This window comes from Numenius arquata, chromosome 14 (assembly GCF_964106895.1).
Source record: "Numenius arquata chromosome 14, bNumArq3.hap1.1, whole genome shotgun sequence".
NCBI classification, from domain to species: domain Eukaryota; kingdom Metazoa; phylum Chordata; class Aves; order Charadriiformes; family Scolopacidae; genus Numenius; species Numenius arquata.
In genome coordinates, this window is record NC_133589.1 from 5,581,146 (window position 1) to 5,599,295 (window position 18,150).

At 47.0% G+C, this 18,150-nt stretch overlaps 2 protein-coding genes across 4 annotated transcripts in view; one reads left to right on the forward strand and one right to left on the reverse strand.

Annotated features, from left to right (window-relative positions):
• The window catches only part of EPN2 (epsin 2), a 55,387-nt gene extending 40,201 nt beyond the window's left edge, over window positions 1–15,186 (forward strand). The window contains exons 8-9 of one of the 3 annotated variants that reach the window (XM_074158772.1): window positions 435–650; window positions 2,205–4,387. In XM_074158772.1, coding sequence (XP_074014873.1) covers window positions 435–650; window positions 2,205–2,542 — 554 coding nt within the window. In that variant the 3' untranslated portion in view covers window positions 2,543–4,387. Of the gene's footprint in view, window positions 1–434; window positions 651–2,204; window positions 4,394–14,619 lie in introns of those variants that run through there. The other 2 variants (XM_074158774.1, XM_074158773.1) reach the window with 2 other exon arrangements.
• B9D1 (B9 domain containing 1) lies at window positions 13,581–17,746 on the reverse strand. The gene is made up of 7 exons (XM_074158775.1): window positions 17,627–17,746; window positions 17,324–17,392; window positions 17,099–17,210; window positions 16,933–17,029; window positions 16,412–16,474; window positions 15,659–15,726; window positions 13,581–15,476 (listed from the first exon to the last, which is right to left on the reverse strand). Exons 1-7 carry the CDS (start codon window positions 17,744–17,746, stop codon window positions 15,355–15,357), a joined length of 651 nt encoding a protein of 216 aa, XP_074014876.1. The 3' UTR covers window positions 13,581–15,354.
• Between the last annotated feature and the right edge of the window lie 404 nt (window positions 17,747–18,150).

Here is an 18,150-nt window from a genome sequence, read left to right on the forward strand (position 1 = left end):
TGGTTCTGCCTGAAGGAATGGTGACTAATTCAAAGCTGGGCTAGGCTTTTTTAACGCAAAAGAGAAAACCTGAGTGGAATCTAGGTAGGAAGGATGCAGCAGTGGTGGAGTGCAGGGGCAGGAGCCAAGGCGTCTGAATATGTTTTCCGTGGAGACTCTCAGTCCCATCTGTCGCAGCAGAGCTGTGAGAATATTCATCAGGGCAAATCAGGTAGCGCCTTCAGTAGAGCACTGCAACTCTAACTGTAGCTTCTTCATACTCTTCTAAAGAACATTTATCTGCTTGCATGCTATGAGGGTGTAACACATACTGAAATGTTTAAATCTGACTAACACAAACATTAGATCTTAAAACTTCTCTGTTGTCAGAGACTTCAGGGTTTTCTTTGCTTGACTATGTAGGTTAAAGTTTTGTTTTTCTCTTTGTATTTCAGCTGAATCAGGTTCCACTTTGCCATCTCAGCATAGCGGTACCACAAGTCCCGATCTCTTTGATTCCCAGCACTCGAGTGTGACATCGGGCAAACAAAGTGCAGCTCGGAAAACCCCTGAGTCTTTTTTGGGCCCCAATGCTGCTTTGGTGAACCTGGATTCGCTGGTGTCTAAGCCGCCACAACCTGTTACTTCACTGAATCCGTTCTTGGCACCAGGTCTGTTTCTGCCCATTCCTTCAATTTTCTGTTTTAGCTTTTCCTTCCTATAGGCAAACCGCGTAACTGGGTCCTATTTGATTTAATGTAGGGTGGTTTGGGCTTGTTTTTCTTGATTACTTCAGCCAACAGATCATGACTGAGAGGAGGAGGGTGAGGCATCAAGGCGTACTGCCGGCCCCTGAAAGCACAGAGTTTCTACTCTTGCAGCTGATCTGGCTGAGCTTTGTTCAAGCAATTTTCTTTCCGCTTTTGCACTTGCTCTCTCAAAGTGATCTGTGTTAGAAGGCGGCTTTGGGTTATTAAAAATGACTGAGCTAAAGCTGATTGACTGTCAGAAGAGGTAAGATGTGAACATGTGCCACCAGAGAATCCCTTGGGAGGGTAAGAGGTAGTAGGTTCTTGTGGAAGCAGGTAGGAATTGCCCTCTCGCTTGTGCGACATCAGGCACGGTAGCATCTTGGACTGAACCGGAGGTCCCAGTTAGCATACTCTGCAGTATAATTTAGTGGGTTGCTTGTTAGGCTGTCTTTAGGCTGGCACGATAAGCTAGTTTTGATCAAAACACACTCTCAGTGTGTTTTGAAAAAAGTAGACTGTTGCACTTCTCTTGTAAATTGGCCCCTGTTAGAAGTGAGCTTTTACTTATAGCAGACTTAGATGGTGACACTGAACACGGGGAAGATGTATGTGAAACTTCTGTGTGGCGCTAGTGTGGTGAAATACTTTAAAATGCTGTTGCAGTATTTATTTTCTTCACTCTTCCAGTTAAAAAAAAAAAGACAGTTTATTAAACTCCTTGAGTAGGAAAAAAACCAGTAATTCTGAACAGCCTTGGCAGTGTTTAGCAAGAGGAAGTCTGTGTATCTGCCATTACCGGTTACTACAAAAAGTTTATAAGGGGTCACTGGGCCATCCAAATAACGCTATACATATACGGTAAAAGGAATTTGTAGTGTTGGCAGCAGTCCAAGGAACCTCAAACGCTGGGAAAGTTACTCTCTGCTTTTTCTAGCACCACTGTAATTCGGAAACAACTTGTTTACTTTATGAATTCTTGTCAAAACTCAGTGCCAGAAACATGTACAGCTTCTAAATGGAGTTGACTGGATGAGAGCTTGAAGCAAACACACAAGTCTGTGGCAGCCAGATTGCAGTACAGGAGCACAGAGAGCCTGCAGTTCTCTTGCGTAATATAAATTTTAATAGCATTTTGAAAAAATAATTAGCGATCTGGATGTCATGGTTAGGCATGTTCTGGGTAACCAAATTTAGAATCTGCCTCTCCTGTGACTACTATCAGAAATGGGAAGTGTTGATCAGCAGAGGGATGTTTTGTGGGATTGATAGATTCAAGGAAGCGGACTGTGCTTGTGCACCAATACAACCCCAGTTTGCTGAATGGCATCCACACAGGTTCCTCAGGGTGTTTTGGGGTTGGGAGCACATGAGGATGTACGGAAGATACGTTCTTTGCCAGAAAAGACTATCTCCAAAACCTCATGTTTATGGAGGTGTGATCTCTTTCCCTCTTCCCCCTTCTCTCAAAACCAGGTGCCGCTACAGCACCGACTCCAATCAACCCCTTCCAAGTGAATCAGCCTCAGCCCCTCACTCTCAATCAGATGAGAGCGAGCCCTGTGATGGGAACCAGCCCTTCTTTCAGTGCTGTGCCACCGATGAGCATGGAGCCAATACCTCTGTCTTCCATGGCCCCCGTGCCCGTGGCAATGGCACCGATACCAGCTATGGGCACTGTGGCCTCGATAACCAGGATGGGCCAGGGGCTGAACGTGAGCATTGCAGGATCAATGACCCAACCTCTTCACAGTACAGGAATCCCGCCGTCAGCGTCCCAGCCTACAAATACAACTAACCCTTTTCTCCTATAAAGACCCAATTAAAGGAACTTTTCTTTTCATAGTGTTTCCAGGCTGAAGTCTTTACAGCGAAATGAACGTGGCCTGTGTGGACTGAACGGTGTGTAAGAGACTTGGAAGTAGATTTGCAGTTTACAGTTATGATCTTTGAAGAGTTGTCTCTACTTACCAGTTAATCTAAATCTAGTCTTTGCTACAGATGGTACCTTACTTTGGCTTGTTGAGCATTATGTGAAATGTTCAGACTTTTCACCAAAGTTAGATTCTGCCCATTTTGTTACTTTGTTAATCATTTCAATACACTTTCTAGGGAGAACCTGCCATTTTAAAACTCCGTTGGCTATTTTGTAGATGTCAGATGATGTGCTGGATCCTGAAATTACTATTTACCTGCATCTGTCACTTCCTATACCCATATGATAGACCTGAGATTCAGAGTGCTAGTGAATGTTTTGCACATAACTATACACAGTTCTAGACTGTTGGTTCACCCATAGTCCTTACTCTTAGAAGAGAACGATTCGGAGGGCCCAGGTGGCTGGTTTTTATGCATTAAACATTGCAACGCAAAAATCGCACTGCTTTCCTATCAGAGGTTTGACTGAGAAAGCAAGCTTGTCTCGAACGGAAAACGAAAAAAAAAAACCAACAAAAAAACAGACAAAAAAAAAAAAACCACCAAACACCCCAAGAACATTCTCAAGTTGTCGAGTATAACGTGTGCTGTTGTATGCGGTGTTGAATTTGTACACTACTCCGAGGACTCCCGAGGAACTCTCTGTGAGTGGCATGCTGCACTCCTGCTGAGTGAGTGTCCTGCTCTGTGCTTGTCCAGTACCAGCTTCGTTTGGAAGTTATCATGTGTATTTTGTTTTTTATTTGACTTACAATGTGAGTTGAAAGAAAGAAAAACAAACAAACAAAAAAAAAGAAATACAGCGGGACAACTTTGAATTCAGTTTCACTGGGGCAAGCTTTAAAAACTAATTCAGGCTTAACCTTGCTATATGCAGTTACTCTTGTATACTTTTGCACATATTTTGTTTAGTACAGTTTCATATTTGAGTTTGCAGAGTTACCTAATAGTCCTTTTTTTGCTAATTTTTATAATGTGGTTCTTATTTAACTGTCTGGTTTTGATAGATTTATCAAGTCTGGCTGAAAAATTAAGATATTGGCAAATGTCATTTCTATGGTTTTAATGCCCTCTTATTTATGGTTTTAGCTCTTTGTTTCTGTAAAGAGAGTTTAAAAGGGAAGATTAACACTAAAATATTTACTTTTAAATGAAGTATTCATAATGCAAATCAAAACAAATTCTCGTGACTAATTATTTTTAGATGAATTGAATTTGAGCGTAACATGATTTAAGACTACATTAAAAAGAAAAAACACTAAAGTCGCCTTTCCCTTGATTTGTTCCCGTTTTCCGATTACCAAAATGGACAGACGTTTAGCCTTTATGAAGATCGGAAGAGAGGCCGTTTTTTTTCCTGTAATACTTCTTGAGATGTTAAAAATTCTAATGTACAAACACAATGCATTAATTTTATTGACTAATTTTTCTTAACGAAAGGTGCACTCCATATTAATAACCGGTTCCATTTACACCGTATTAATTGTAAGCTGAACTATATACATTTTTTAACTTGCATGTCTGGACTCCTCGGCACTAAAACCACGCTCAGGTTCCAGCCAGTGTTTCTGGTGGAGACCTGGCCCTTCTCAAAGACGGCGACGTTTCCCCACTCTGCTTTGGCGAGCCATGCGGAAAGGGATGTCCCAGTGCTTGCTACTGCCTTGAGGGAAGCTCTTGGAATGAACTGATGCATCTTGGTGGCCTTTCCCTAATTAGGAGGGGGTAAAAAAAAAAAACAAAAAACAACAAACCAACAAAAACAAACTACAAAACAAAGAAGCTGAAAGAAATTGCCGGAGTTGTGTGTTGTGGTGTAATGATGCTGTGTGGGACTGTGCCAGTCTTGGGTCCTGTGACGCGGGGAAAGAGGGGCTGGCTGACGTGGAAGGGACTGGGTTATATCTTTTGGGTGAGTAGGGGAGGCTGAAAGACTATCAAATCTAGGGTACAATCACAGATTTTAGCTGTGTAGGTCAGTGTAGCTCTATTAGTATACGGAATGCTAAATGTGTGGATGTTTCTATGCAGATTGTTCTATCCTCTTGAATACTGTTGAATTTGCAAGTAGGATTCAGAATATTCATCTGCTCTTGTTTATATAGGAGGAAAGAGAATTACTGTCCACACCCAGTATGTCTTTAAAAAACAAAACAAAAAACCATTCATGTTGCCTTTCAGAGTAAGGAAAAATACTTTACTTTTTTGTTGTTGTTGAAGTTATTGAAAAGTGTAGACCAGGAAGGGTGTGATTCTTGCAGATGGGGAGAGGGGGGGCGGGGGGGAGGGAGGGGGGGGGGGAGCGCTTTCCAATTGATCTGTGGCAAGATTTATCCGTCATTATTTTTCCAATTTAGTTTTATAAACAGTGAAATTGAGGTCACTTGATGTTTTTCCCTTAGTCTATCACCTGAATGCATTTGTAACAGTGAGATGGGGCACTGTCTATTCAGCCAAAAAGGTTCTAACGGCGTTAAACACTAGGTAACTGTTTCTGGAGGCAAGATGGGGGTTGGCAGTAAGTATTTAAATCGATGAAGTCATCTGCGGTTCAGAGCCGTGATCTGTCACCATGAATTGCTAACAACATGCTGTCGGTGTGGTAGGGAGCCCTCGCTTAATGAAACTGCTGAATGGCAAATTGTTGCTTTTACCAAGCCACTTCTGTAAGAGCTGTATTACTTTTTACATTTTTTATATATATATATATATAGAGAGACATATATCGCACAATAAGCCATGAGAAGGCACGCTGAAGAGCGCTCAGCCCAGACTCTGGTGCTGTGAAGAGTTAGGCTGAGGATGGACCGTGCGGAGATTCCCAGCCTGACGGGGGGGTTGTGGCAGGAGCCGAGTTCAAGGGGAAAAGCAGCTGGTTTGGTAAATCCACTCGGTTCCTGGGCTGGAGATGTGCCCGTCCCTGCAGTGCCCTGCGGCGTGGGTGCTGTACCAGTGACACCGGTGGGTGCTGTCCTTGCCAGGTGAAGCTTCAGTTGTGCCCAGAATGGTAGTAAATCTCTCTCTCTCTCTTTTTTTTTTTTTTTTTTTTTGCGATAATTTAACTGCTCTCCAGAATAATTCTTCCTCCCTCCTCGCCCTCCCGCTTCTTTTTGCATGGAGGACGTGTGAGTATCCCATCACATCTGCTCTGGCGTATTTCTCCAAATGCATTTCCCTCTTCCCCTTCTTTTCTCACTTGCAAATATTCAAAGTGCTTTTGATTTTTAAAATGTTAGTATCCCAAAATAGCCTTACTGGTCAAATTGACCAAAGATAAAGTGTTAAATATTTTGTAAAAAAAAAAATAAAAAAAAAATCTTGGCATAATTTTAAACCCAAAATAAGCTCAGTTATTTATTCAGTTTTATACTATATAGAAACTAAACTACATTGAGGGGACAGGGAAGGAAAACCATGGTGGGTTGTGGTGTTTACAGTCTTTTTGAAGTCCCGTAGCTAAGACACAACTATTGTTATCCATCTTCCCTTTTGCTGTTACAGTTTCTAATGTGTACTGTATGTATTAATATTGCACAAATTGTGGAGAAATATATGGTTTATTTTTCACAGCAGAATCTCACAAGACTCGCTTCCTTTACAAGTGTTACAATTTAAATATTTACCAAACTGTTTTCATAATACTGGGAGCCGGCTGCTTTTTATGAATTTGTGCTGACTATTGACATTATTTACTGTATAAATAATTTATCATTTGTACTATTGTATCATAATGTCTGTATCTTTGTGTCATTTTTCCCGAGCGATGTCACAAATGTGATATTTAATAATGCCATCAGAACAGTGGAAAGACAAGGGGTTTGTAGGTGACTGGTCAGAATTAAAATTGTATTGCTTATATTCCAGCCGTGTTGCTTTTTCGAGACTCTGCGTAGTGTTTATAATCCCATTGGAAAACAAACAAACAAACAAAACAAAAAAACTGTCGCTGCCACGCTCGGGTTCGTTTTCCAGAAAGTCGATGGATTGGTTGAGATGATTTAAGGTTTGTGCTCCAAGTCCTAGGTGCCAGGAGGAATCTCACCGTCAGTGAGAGTTAACGCTTCTTATATGTTGTCAATGTGATTTCTTCCATGCGTTCGTCGCTTTCCTGGGGCAGGCCTGCTCTTGCGATGAGACAGGAGGGTTTCTTATAGATCACTTAAATCAGAATCAGTTGAGACCTTACTAACTCAATAAAAATGAAGACTTGTTGTGTTGCAGGTGACTGAATTGCTTCTTTCAACCACGTTACCCTTTAAACGGCGCTTTTGGAGGGATGGTCGAGTGCTGTCTCGGTGGAGGCTTCCGTATTTATGTCAAGACAGAAGTCTGGGGAAGGCGTGACTTTCAAAGCCATGGAATAAGGGTTGGGGAACTGTGAGAAAATGGACTTTGGGAGTCCTTGCTTCCTATTTTTGCCGTAGTTCAGTCTCGCCCTTCCTGCGGTCTTGGCTACGTCCCATCGATCGAGTGGCCTTGTAGTGGGGTAGCAGCCAGCCTGCCTCCAGCTGGGAACTGATTTCAGCTTCTAATTCTGGATGGTTTAAATTGAAGGGTACTTCATTAGCGGGCTATTTCAAGAGCTGCCTCTCCGCAGCCCCTCCAGGTTTCCTGTAGTTACGGTTTGCTGCCAATCAGACTGATCACTGATCAGATACTTAATTTCTTAATGCTGAAACGGCAGCGGTGCTGGAGACCTGACTGTCGGAAAGGCGGCCGGGGGGGCGGGGGGGAATGGTGTCTGTTTTGGTTTCAGGCCTGTGATGCAGAGCTCTGTGGTGCTGCCTCCGGGCAGGTGTTCGATTCATTTTGCTTCTGTGTTTGGGCTGATAAGGAAAAGAGGAAAAACCTCCTTTGCCAGGGGTGGCAGCTCAGGTACCCATTTCTTTCTGTGCCCCTCCTTTTCACAGGAGGATGCTCCCCCCCCTTGCAGGAGGGCTCTTCTGTGTGTCCGTGCATTGCTCCCCTGCCCGGGCTCTCCTCCTCTCTGATCAGTTCTTCACTGTTTTACTCTGGCCTCTTGAAATTGCACGTTTTAAAATAAAGCTGCTCGCTACAGAAAATATTTAGGAGGGGCTCAAAGTGGAAAATTTTGTGATGACTCTCTCATACTTGCAAAAAAGGAGGTGAAAGCTGCCGGCTGTTTCAAGGGGGCCTGAGCTGATAAAGCCTGTTGTGAGAGACCTGGCTGCGGCTGAGCCTTCCTCTGACCTTGGGAGCTGCTCTACCCCAGCCCGGGCTTCCTCTTCCTCTTCTCTGAAGCGAGCTGGTATTTGCCTGCTCTTGCGGAGGAAAAGGGCTGTCTGGATGAAGTATTATCCAGAGGCTTGCCCTCATCCGCCCCGGTGTTGCCAGAGTATTTTTGCTGAATGCGTATGTTGCTGTTGCCTCGTGTTTGTCCCGGGCCGAGTGGGGCAACTCCTGCTCTCCCGCTCCTCTCCACTGACCTGCAGGAGAAGAGTCCGGGGCCAGCTCCTGCGCTGCCTCGGGCCACACTCCTGCAACAGCCTGCCACTGGCGTTTCGGAGAACCAGCGTGATTCGTACGGCCCCTCTCGTTAAAAACTATTGCTTTTTCAAAGCTAGCTGCCGTCCGCCTTCCAGGTAATCTCCTCCCTGTCCTGGGACACAAGTGAACACCGATTTCATAAAGACACAAGTCTGTCCGGGGGGCTCAGGATTATCCATAGCTGAGAGCCCGGTGTTGTACACGGTGGTGGCAACCCTGTCTCTGCAACCCTGTCTCTTCGTGTTTTGCTGTCAATCGATTGTACCCTCTCGTTGTTGGAGGCTCGGGGTTTCAATGAGTTCCCTTTGGTGCTTCAGATGTCCCGGCCAATTACCCATTAGGGCGGTTAATTGGCAGCGGTCTGGTGATCAATGAGGGGTTGGCGTCCTACCAGTGTAACACAACCCAGTGGTTTGCAGAGGTTGAAATTGTAAATTATGAATGGGGGAGCGTGGTGATGCCTTGGGGGGAGATAGTGTGCCCTCCGGCTTCCCCGGGGGGAGCGAGGTGAGTCGTGGGGGGCCCTCGGGGACTCGGTAAATATCTCTTTGAAGAGATGAGGGGAAAATCCGTCCTAGGATTGCTGGTGCAAACTGGGTTCATAAGTGAACTGGTCACCAGCAGAAGTGTTAGCTGTGACGTGCATTCAAACTCTGGTTGAAAATGCTTTTAAAAGTACAAAATATTTTTAAAGCACCTGGACATCTTCCTGGCCAGCAGACAGCTGCTGTGGGCAGAGCGCAGGCACCCCGTAACACAGCTGTGTGCGGAGGGACGAAGGCAGAGGGATGAAGGCTGCTGGAGGTGGATGAAATGCTGGGGATGGAGGGAGCAGGTATTAAAAAAGTCATCTGTGCGTGTTCAGCAAAGATAAAAGCAGCCTGGACGTGTTACCTGGTCTGTTCTCAGCGCTCGTGCCGCTCGTTGAGCAACTGTGCTCCCGTTCTCAGGTGAAGGAAAATCGATGACGTTTCAAATAGCTGGAATAAAGCAGTAGACACGGTGGAGTTTGCCTTCCAGCTCCCTGCCTGCTGCTGCCTGACGTGAACTCTCGGCGGGACGTCGGTGCCGCCAGCACTGTGGTTTGAAAGCTTGAAGATGCTCTGGGACATCCTCACAAGTAGGTACGGCATCATGGTTTTTGAGCTCTCTTTAAACACTGGACGCTGGAGCTGCTGTAGATCAGATCATAGCTCCATCCAGCCCAGGTCCTGCTGCTGGTAGCAGAGACCTTCCTGGAGCAAAGACATTGCATTTATGGTCATCTATAAGAGCTGCCCAGTAACCCCTCTGTGAAACCATATACTCTCCTGGCTTCCATGACAGCCCGTGGGATCACGCTGTGCAGCTGAGATAGGCAGGGGCTGGAAGAGAACTTCATGCCCAGTTGCTGGAGCAGATGGAGACGAGGGCTGAATGCCCTCTGTGGGATGGTGACTCAGGGTGGACTTGTCCCACCAGCCTCATTGTCACTAACCTATATGGGATTGCCCATGGCGCTGTGGCTGAACCGCCTCTCCCAATTTCTAAGGTGGAAAATCATTAGACGCCTTCCTTGTGCCACATCAGGGTGGTAACGTGGACCCTGTGACAACCGGGCAATGAGGTCCATGTTCTTTTTGAGGGGCTTTTTGGCCGGGGAATGAAATTTGTTGCTTTAACCAAGCTGAAGGGAGCCGGTTCTGCTTTGGTATAACAGCACGTACGGGCTAGGAGGCTGTGGGCTGGCTGGGGTTGTGTTGGGTGACGGGGGTGGAGTTTTTGGTTTGGTTTTTTTTTTTTTTTTTTTTTTGCTTTTTAATATCTTCATTAGCAAGTCTGGCTTTAAATGTAGTGATATTCTCCGAGGTGAATTTGAGTACTTAAATATCTTGGCCTGAATAGAGGTATAAAAATAGAAGCCTACAGCAGTTAGATGCTTCTGCTGATCTTCCCTCTGAAGGACGAGAGACTGAACCGCTCGCACCCCACCCCGAGAACGGGCACCCTCCTTCTCTGCAGCCTCCCTCCTGGGGGGTCAGGGCTGGTTTCGGTGGCCAAAGGATGGTTTTTAACAGGATTTGTGCCCTGAAGATGGCCAGGAACTCAACTTGTCTCAAGCCTAGCCCTCATCAGCTGCTCCTCGGCCTTTGTTCTGCTGCAGTGGAAGGTGCTGGGTGCTCTCTGCAGGCTGGCGGGAGCTGCAGTTTTGTGTTGTTTTGTGGTGTTTTTTTTTTTTTCTTGTGCTCCAAATGTAGAGGTTATTCTGGGTGCCATGAGTGCCTCAGCTCCTGGGGTCTGAACTCACCCATGTCTGCCTCCCAGAGGACTTCCCCAGCTGATGGAAAAAACCTCGGGGCTCCCCTCTGCAGTGCACACCCCGTGGGTGAATGGGCAGAGGAGGAAAGGGGCTGAGCATCCCTCGCAGGGATGCGGGATAGGCCACTTTTGCTGCCTTTGCTGGGTTCCTGCTTGGGGGTCCCGTGTCCAGGACCACGGATCCAGGGTGTTTAGCCCCTGCCATCTCTGCAGGTAGCGGGTCCTGGCATGATGCTCCAGTGGCCTTGGCACAGATGGGTCATCCTGGGGCTGCGATGGGATGGAATGTGGTCAGTGACGAGCCCAGGTAGAGTTGGACATGAAGCTCAAATTTTCTTCAGTGCTTTTGGGTTTGTTTTTGGGTTTTTTTCCCCTTTGGAGTATTTCACAGGAGGCTCCCGCTCCTAAAGCGACACGGCTGCTGGGGAGCATTTGCTGTCAGCTTTAATCCCTCTGCAAGACTCTCATTTTCGGCTGGAGATAACTTCTAGCTGCTGCAATACTGCTGTTGTACAACAGCCTCGCTCGCCTCGGGACAGAGACAGTCTTTCGAGCGCTCAATGAATCAGGGATTTCTGGCTCGGTTCCGCTCCCTGAGAGGCCACTGGGGTGGCTCGTGGCCCCGGGCAGCGTTTGCCCCGTGCTCTCGGGACAAGGGGCAGCAGCAGGGCAGCTGGCACCGTTGCATCGAGCAATTTTCCACGTAGGAACAGGAAAACCTTGGGTGTCCTTCACGCAATCTCATTAGGTAATTGTCATTAGCAACCTCCAACATCTTCCTAGAGGTTGAAAACTGCCACGAGAGGGCAGGAGCTGACGCTGCAGTTTCTAGTTTTGGTAGAAAAGGCTGCAAATATCAGTTCCTACAGACTATCCAAATGCTTTTCTGTTTCCTGGAGGGTTTGATTCCCAAGCTGCTGTTCAGTCTGTGCCTTGGCCTGTCTCCCTCCCGGGGTGGCTTCCATGGCGATGGCAGGAAAACCCTCCCATGAAGTGAGCCTGCTCCTGTTCCTCCAGAGCAGAGAAGGGCTTCTGCAAAGTCCTCAGCTGTCTCGCAGGCTTCCTTCACCTCTGGTGGCTCTCTGTTTTGACCACCTTGAAGCCTCATCTGGTGTCAAGACACATGTTCTGAATAAAGATTTTTTTTTTTTTTTCCCCCTCCCATCTTGAATGAGGAGGTTAATGGCCAATTTCACTGTTGGGGGGAGACTTCAGGGGAACAGAACAGGAGCTCCAGCACCAGCCGAGAGCCCCGCGCTGCTGTCTGTGCTGCCGGGGCTCGGGAGCTTCAGTCCGGTTCTGAGTCAAAGGGAGAACGATTAACCCTAAAAAATGGCCATTAAAACGATCAGGGGGTTGGAGCACCTCTGCTGTGAGGACAGGCTGAGGGAGCTGGGGTTGTTCAGCCTGGAGAAGAGGAGGCTCTGGGGAGACCTCATAGCGGCCTTCCAGTACCTGAGGGGGCCTACAGGAAGGCTGGGGAGGGTCTGTTTACAAAGGCCTGCAGCGACAGGACGAGGGGCAATGGTTTTAAGTTGGAGAAGGGGAGATTTAGATTGGATATTAGGAAAAAGTTCTTTACTCTGAGGGTGGTGGAACACCGGAACAGGTTGCCCAGGGAGGTGGTTGAGGCCCCTTCCCTTGAGACATTCAAGGTGAAGCTCAACGAGGCCCTGGGCAACCTGGTCTAGTTGGGGGTGTCCCTGCTGACTGCGGGGAGGTCGGACTAGCTGACCTTTGGAGGTCCCTTCTGGCCTGGACCAGTCTATGAATCTATGAACCCGTAAGGGAGCAGGGTGGTTACAGCCGCCCGGAGAGCAGGAAAGAGGAAATTATTTTGAGCCTCTGCTGGGTTTTTCTGGGTTTTGGCTGTTGTTGAAGCCTTGGGTGCTTTAAACCTTCAACATTAACAGCAAAGGAACACTTACGGGTCATAAATCCCGTCCTTATTGATGTCACCTGGCCTTGCAGCACAGCGCGGTGTCTCTTTACTCCTCTGTCACGAAAGCAGAGATTCTCTCCAGGGTGAAACAGCTGCAGACTCTCCGCCACACCTGAGTACCAAAGACTTAAAGCAGGGACAGTTTTCCAGAAAATTCCAAGGGCAGCAGCAAACCTGTCTCTGGGAGAGGAGCACGTTTCTGAGAGACATCAACAGTGGCCCCTCGCAACAAAGGAACAGCATCGAACTCGGGAAACACACGCCCAAAACATCCCCCCCAACACGTGTCCTTGTGTGAGGAGCAAACTCTCAGACCCAACCCCCCTTCCCCCCCCAGGGAAACACTCACAAACTAAACCTATTTTTAAGGCCTTGAAGAAGGTGTGGGAGGTTGTTAACGTGCTCGAGACACTGAGGAGTCAAAAAAACCACCCCAAAAAAACCAGCCAACCCCTGAGAAAATAGGCAAAAAGCCCTAACACCGCAGGCAGCAGCGTGGGATCTGCTTAGTCACGTGTCATAAATACTGATTTATAGAGTTGGGGGGGGGGGTATTTTTCTAAACCCTGTTTTTTCACTGTTTTCTTCTTTTTTTTTTTTCCTTCTGAGGGTCCCTGCAGCTTGGCTGCGAGCACGCGGGTGTGGGTTTTGATGGCTCTCGGTGGGGTAAAGCCTCTGAGGACTCGTTTGAAAGAGGAGCAAGTGAGGAAGACGGGTGGTGGTGCCGCACGGCGGCGCTGCCTGTGGATAAAATCCCGGTACCCCTGGGGGCACCAACTCCGGGCTTCACCGGCCTTTAACAGGTTTCTCAGGAGCAGAGTCTCTGTCGAGCCGTTTTGCTCTAATCGGAAAGGGGGCAGGTAACTACGCTCAAGGGAAAAATGGTATTTAAGCCATAGTAGGTTTAATGTTTGCCTTCCAAGTGTTTCAAACACAGATACTTATCCTGCTACCGTAGCTAACTGCTTCCCAAACGCTTTTGAAAAGGAAGCAAAATTCCTCGCATCCCCTCCGAGCCAACAGGAAATACTTATTAATTTGGATTCCAACGTGACTCAGTTCAGAGATTGCAACAGCGGCCAAAACAACCGCTGGAGGAGCTCACTGGAAGTGTGAAACAAACAACAACTAGATAGGAAAAAAGTAAAAGATGAAAAATTATCTGTAAACGTGTTTGGAAAAGTATTTATAAATAGTGTAGAAGACGGTAATGCTCACAGCAAAATTACAGCGATCGCATTATCTTTTCAGAAATTATTCAGTCACGCTGCTCGGCATGAAATAATAACTATCAATAACGGGGTGTTTTGTCTGTTATTACTTGTGTTTCTACAGTTTCAAGGTCCTGGGAGTTCGCTCACAGGGTGGTATCAGGTGAAGTCGTTCTCACAGTCATCTCTTGGTATTTGCAGACAAACACAAGAGATTACATGCCCAAATTTAAATACGAAAATGACCAAGCAATTAGTCAGATATTGTAGCACACGCCTCTCTCTTTTGTACCACAGTAGCAGATCCTGGATGATTTAGGGCTTAGAAACATCCATTCCGGCACAAACAAATAAAACCCCTGGCAGTAGAAATACAAATAAACATATTTAGAAAATTGGGTTTATTTGGCCTAAAAGAAGAGTGCTAGCATTAGCTCAGGGGGGGATTCAGTGAAAGGCTGTGGTGTGACACCAGAGAAGAAGTTCTTCAGACCACGGTGGGCTCTGTCCTCTCATGCTGTGGACACTCAGAACAGCACATTGGCTTTGGAGCTCCTGTCACACACTAATGACCAACCAACATCGTTTCAGTCCTTTTCCGAGGATGCAATGGGAAAGAAAACCTGTGTATGGCAGGCTTGAACATCACTGTGTGGATTTTTTTACTGCCTTTTGATAAGAAAAGCAGCGAGGGAAAGCTGTGGTACATTGGCTGTGTGATGGACTGGCTGCAGGGACCTGCTGAGGGGAGAAGCAGTCCCTCTGGCACCTGACGTGGAGCTAAACGCTGCCTATGACTGCACACATAGCAGCTGCCTTGCTCAGACTCTACTTCCTTTACAGAACCTTCTCTAATTCTATTTTTTAGTCAATATCTGCACTTACAATGCAATTTTTTCTACCGGAAGTTAAAACCAAGAAGCAAAGATATGTTTAACACCACGGTCTCTCTAACGCCTCTAAGATAAACGGCCATCCTTTCTTTTTCTTCCAGAGGCTTGATGCAGAAATAAAAATCTGGAAGAGTCATCATCTTGTTCTAAACGCAAAAGCTGAGGTTGCTTCATGGAAAAATGCAGGAAGGTTTGTTTCTACAGTGCATGAGCTATTTTACTTAGTGTCACAAACTTTCAAGGACTATATGGGATTATAAAGAAAACTGCTGTTGCTTTTGCAGCAGGAAGTGCGTGTGTGTTTCACTGGAATGTTTCCGTATTCTCTCCTTTTTGGAAGGTGCAATAATTTCAATTTCCTGTTTCTACCACAAAAAAGTTCCCATTTTCACAACAAAAAAAGTTTCCATTTCTACCACCTTAGTAAAAAGAACTGGGTTTGCAATGATTTTAAACACAGGAAAACCGCTACAACTATAAACTTTCCTATTCTTTAAGTATATAAAGAACATACAAAAGGCTAACATAAAAAATACTTTGCTACAGATCTTATTTTGAGATAGTCTGATACTACTCATAAAAATGCTGTATTTTATGTGATTACATTAATTTACATAATACTTCAACTGGTGTGATTATTGAAATAATTATACTTGGGTAATTATTCCAAAGCTTCGTGGACTTGTGTTTCTTTTGGAATAACGGTCTCAAGTGAAATTTTCTGAGTTTAGTCAGATACTCATTTCCCTTTGCCACAAAAAGCCCCAAAGTGCTTAACTTTTACGTGAGCCTTCGAGCATCCCCCACCTGGGTTCAATACTTGTGAATCCCTTCTGTCAAGGCACCAGGGAAGGGTTCTGCATGTCGCTGGGGCTCACTTCGTAGCCCAACTTATTCATATCTTTGGTCATTACGTTGAAGGAAATGGTCACGAAGCCTTGAGATCGCACCCTCGTTACTAGAAGAAAGAAGACGTGAATAAAACTGGTTAAGGGAGGTTTTTGAATGGCTGTGGAACTCCTCACATATCCAAGTAGGACTGTTCTCAGCAGGAACGACTAGTCTTTTTTTTTTTAACAGAAGATGGGTGGCCATGCTGTGGCCCTGCTGGGTTACAGTCAGGAGCTCCCAGGGACTTACCTTCTCTTCCTTCTCCCTGTGCTACCACTCTGGGGTCAGTAAATTCTGGGCGTCTCCCCGTGAACCAGCTTGGAGAAGAAAACAGAGAGGAATTAATTGGACACATTCACTAGTGTTTAGATTTAATACAGTTCATGACATGCATGTTAAAAAATCCAAGTGGGGTTTCACTGAATTTCCTGAATTTCACTGAATTTTAGAGTTGGAAGGGACCATAAAGATCATCTAGTCCAACTCCCCTGCCGAAGCAGGATTGCCCAGAGCATGTCAGAGCATGTTACTCAGGACTGCATCCAGGTGGGTAAATGAGGCTCCCAGCTTTTATTTGCAGTACAGGGTTTTTTGAAGACTGATTCACTTTATTGCTGATCTACTTTGAACAAAGATAAGTTTTGTCTTTCTAAGGAAAAAAAAGAAACCAATTTCATAAAGATTATGTTAAATCCAAGTTATTTCTGGTCTAGACAGAATTATTCTACGGCAAAGATGTTTTTGAAACTGATTCAACTCCTGATTACCCAGAGTAATCCCAGGTAGAACTGGGAATTGTTTTCCCATGTTCTGCCTTTGCTTTCCAGGTTGCTCTGAATGTGACTATCCCTCAAGAAAAGCCCCGAGCTGCGGTAAGATTTAGGGATGGACTGCAGCACACCTCCTTGGAGACCAGTGACAACTAACATGCTCTGTAAAATGTGACTAAGAGCAAGAAGAACTTCTTTAAAGAAAAAAAAAAAAAAGGTATTTAATTATTACCTTGTAAACTTCTGCAGCATAGATGTGGACTCTGGAACAAACATAGCGATGGTTCTTGTATGCCTAAAACAAACATGAGAGGCACAGAACTTAAGAAATGAACCAAACAGAACTGGCAAGACTTTTGATATTAATAAAGGCACATCAGACTACTGAACATCTCAAAGTAAAAATACTTGCCCTTCTACAAATAAAGGGCTTGTTTGCATAGGAAAAGTGTGTCTTCCTCCATTTCCAGGAGCAGGAATGAAAGCTTAACATGTGCTGAGAGTGACAGAGAAGAGCAAGCGTACTGCACTTCCTACTTGGGCTTTCTACACACCAGTTTTGACTTTACAGCATTGTCTACAGGATCACCAAAAATTATTTGATAACCAGGGGCTGCTGCTAGAAAATCCATGCTCTTTGTACCAAATGAACAAGACATGATAAGGACACATGGGAACATTTTTGTTTCTTAAGCGATAGTAACTGGAAAAAAAATCTACGTTTCAGTCCTGAACAACAGGTTGTGACCTCACCTTCCGGGTGTAAAGGGAACGTGAACAGCTCCATAACCTCTGACCACATCGTTTCCAAAGAAGTCAGGTCCGTAGACGCTCACTACAATCTGCGGCCCTGCAAAGGAAAGGGGTGTGAGAGGAGTGCCTGATCTGTGAGATGGATCCCACCACTCTCAGCACTCACAGCCAAAGGGGTTAGTGCTCTTGAAGGTAATGTCAATGGGGAAGTTCCAGACAAGTGTGGTGGGCGCGACGTCGCTCTTGGAGGTGATCTGGGAGATGCCCTCCTCCAGGCCCTGTGGGGAGAACGTGGTGTGAGGCAGGAGCCTGCATTAAGCCCATTATAGAAACGCTGCCAAACGCTGCTGGCAGGCAGGCGGAGTTTCAGGGGTGCACAATGGGGTCTTACCGCTGTGGGAACCCAGTCTTGGCCGTAGACGAAGCAGAACTTGCAGTAGAGGTCGTCAAATCCGGGGAACTGCGGGGGAGAGAGGCTGTGATGGCGAGGAATTACCGGGACTGGGGGCCAACCCAAGTCACCGGGCTGAGGCCAGGCGGGGGCTGAGGCCCGCGCGCCCGGGCGGAGACAGGGCCGCGTTACCGGGGCCGCACTGCTGAGGCCCAGGCCGGGCTGTGTCGCGGGAGACCGGGCTCCCTGCCCCTCTGGGGGCCGGCGAGACCTCCCCCACCCTGCTTATGGTGGCCCGCTCACCTGCCCGCTCTCGATCTGCCCGGTGACCGCCACCAAGAAGACGCTGGGGCTGCTGGCGGCCGCCATGGCTCTGGGCGCGGCCCGCCCCCTTGCCAGGGGCCGCGCTCCGGCCGTTGCCATGGCTACGGACGGCGCGGCGGCGGGGACATACTTCCTGGGCGGAACGGCGCTTCGCGGAGCGGCACTTCCCCCGCCTCCCAAACACGGGAGGATCGCCCCAGAACGCGGGCAGGTACCCCCAAAACGCTGGCAGATCCCTCCAAAACGATGGCAGCTCCCCCCAGGACCAGCCGTGCCCCCCCACCCTTCCCCCCCGCGGCCTGGCCCAGCAGCCCCTTCGCCCCCATGGCCACCCCACCAGGCCGGAGGGGCCGGGGCTGAGGCCCACCATCCGCTCTCCCCCGTTATTCTTCATACCGCCTCATGTTTTGAACTTTCTGGATTTATCGCTTTTTAAATATTAGCCTATATTGCCCCCAGTAAGCTCTTTTTAAAGCGCAGCCGGGGACTGGCGGCAGCAGGCG

What these genes read in the sequence shown, in the direction of transcription:
- B9D1 (XM_074158775.1), bottom strand. Translation starts at nt 17,746, where the DNA reads ATGGCAACGGCCGGAGCGCGGCCCCTGGCAAGGGGGCGGGCCGCGCCC. An exon ending in AAGACTGGGTTCCCACAGCG is followed by an intron (nt 17,211 to 17,323) that starts GTAAGACCCCAT and finishes TTCTCCCCACAG; the next exon opens with GGCCTGGAGGAGGGCATCTC. An exon ending in GTTCCCTTTACACCCGGAAG is followed by an intron (nt 16,475 to 16,932) that starts GTGAGGTCACAA and finishes TGTTTGTTTTAG; the next exon opens with GCATACAAGAACCATCGCTA.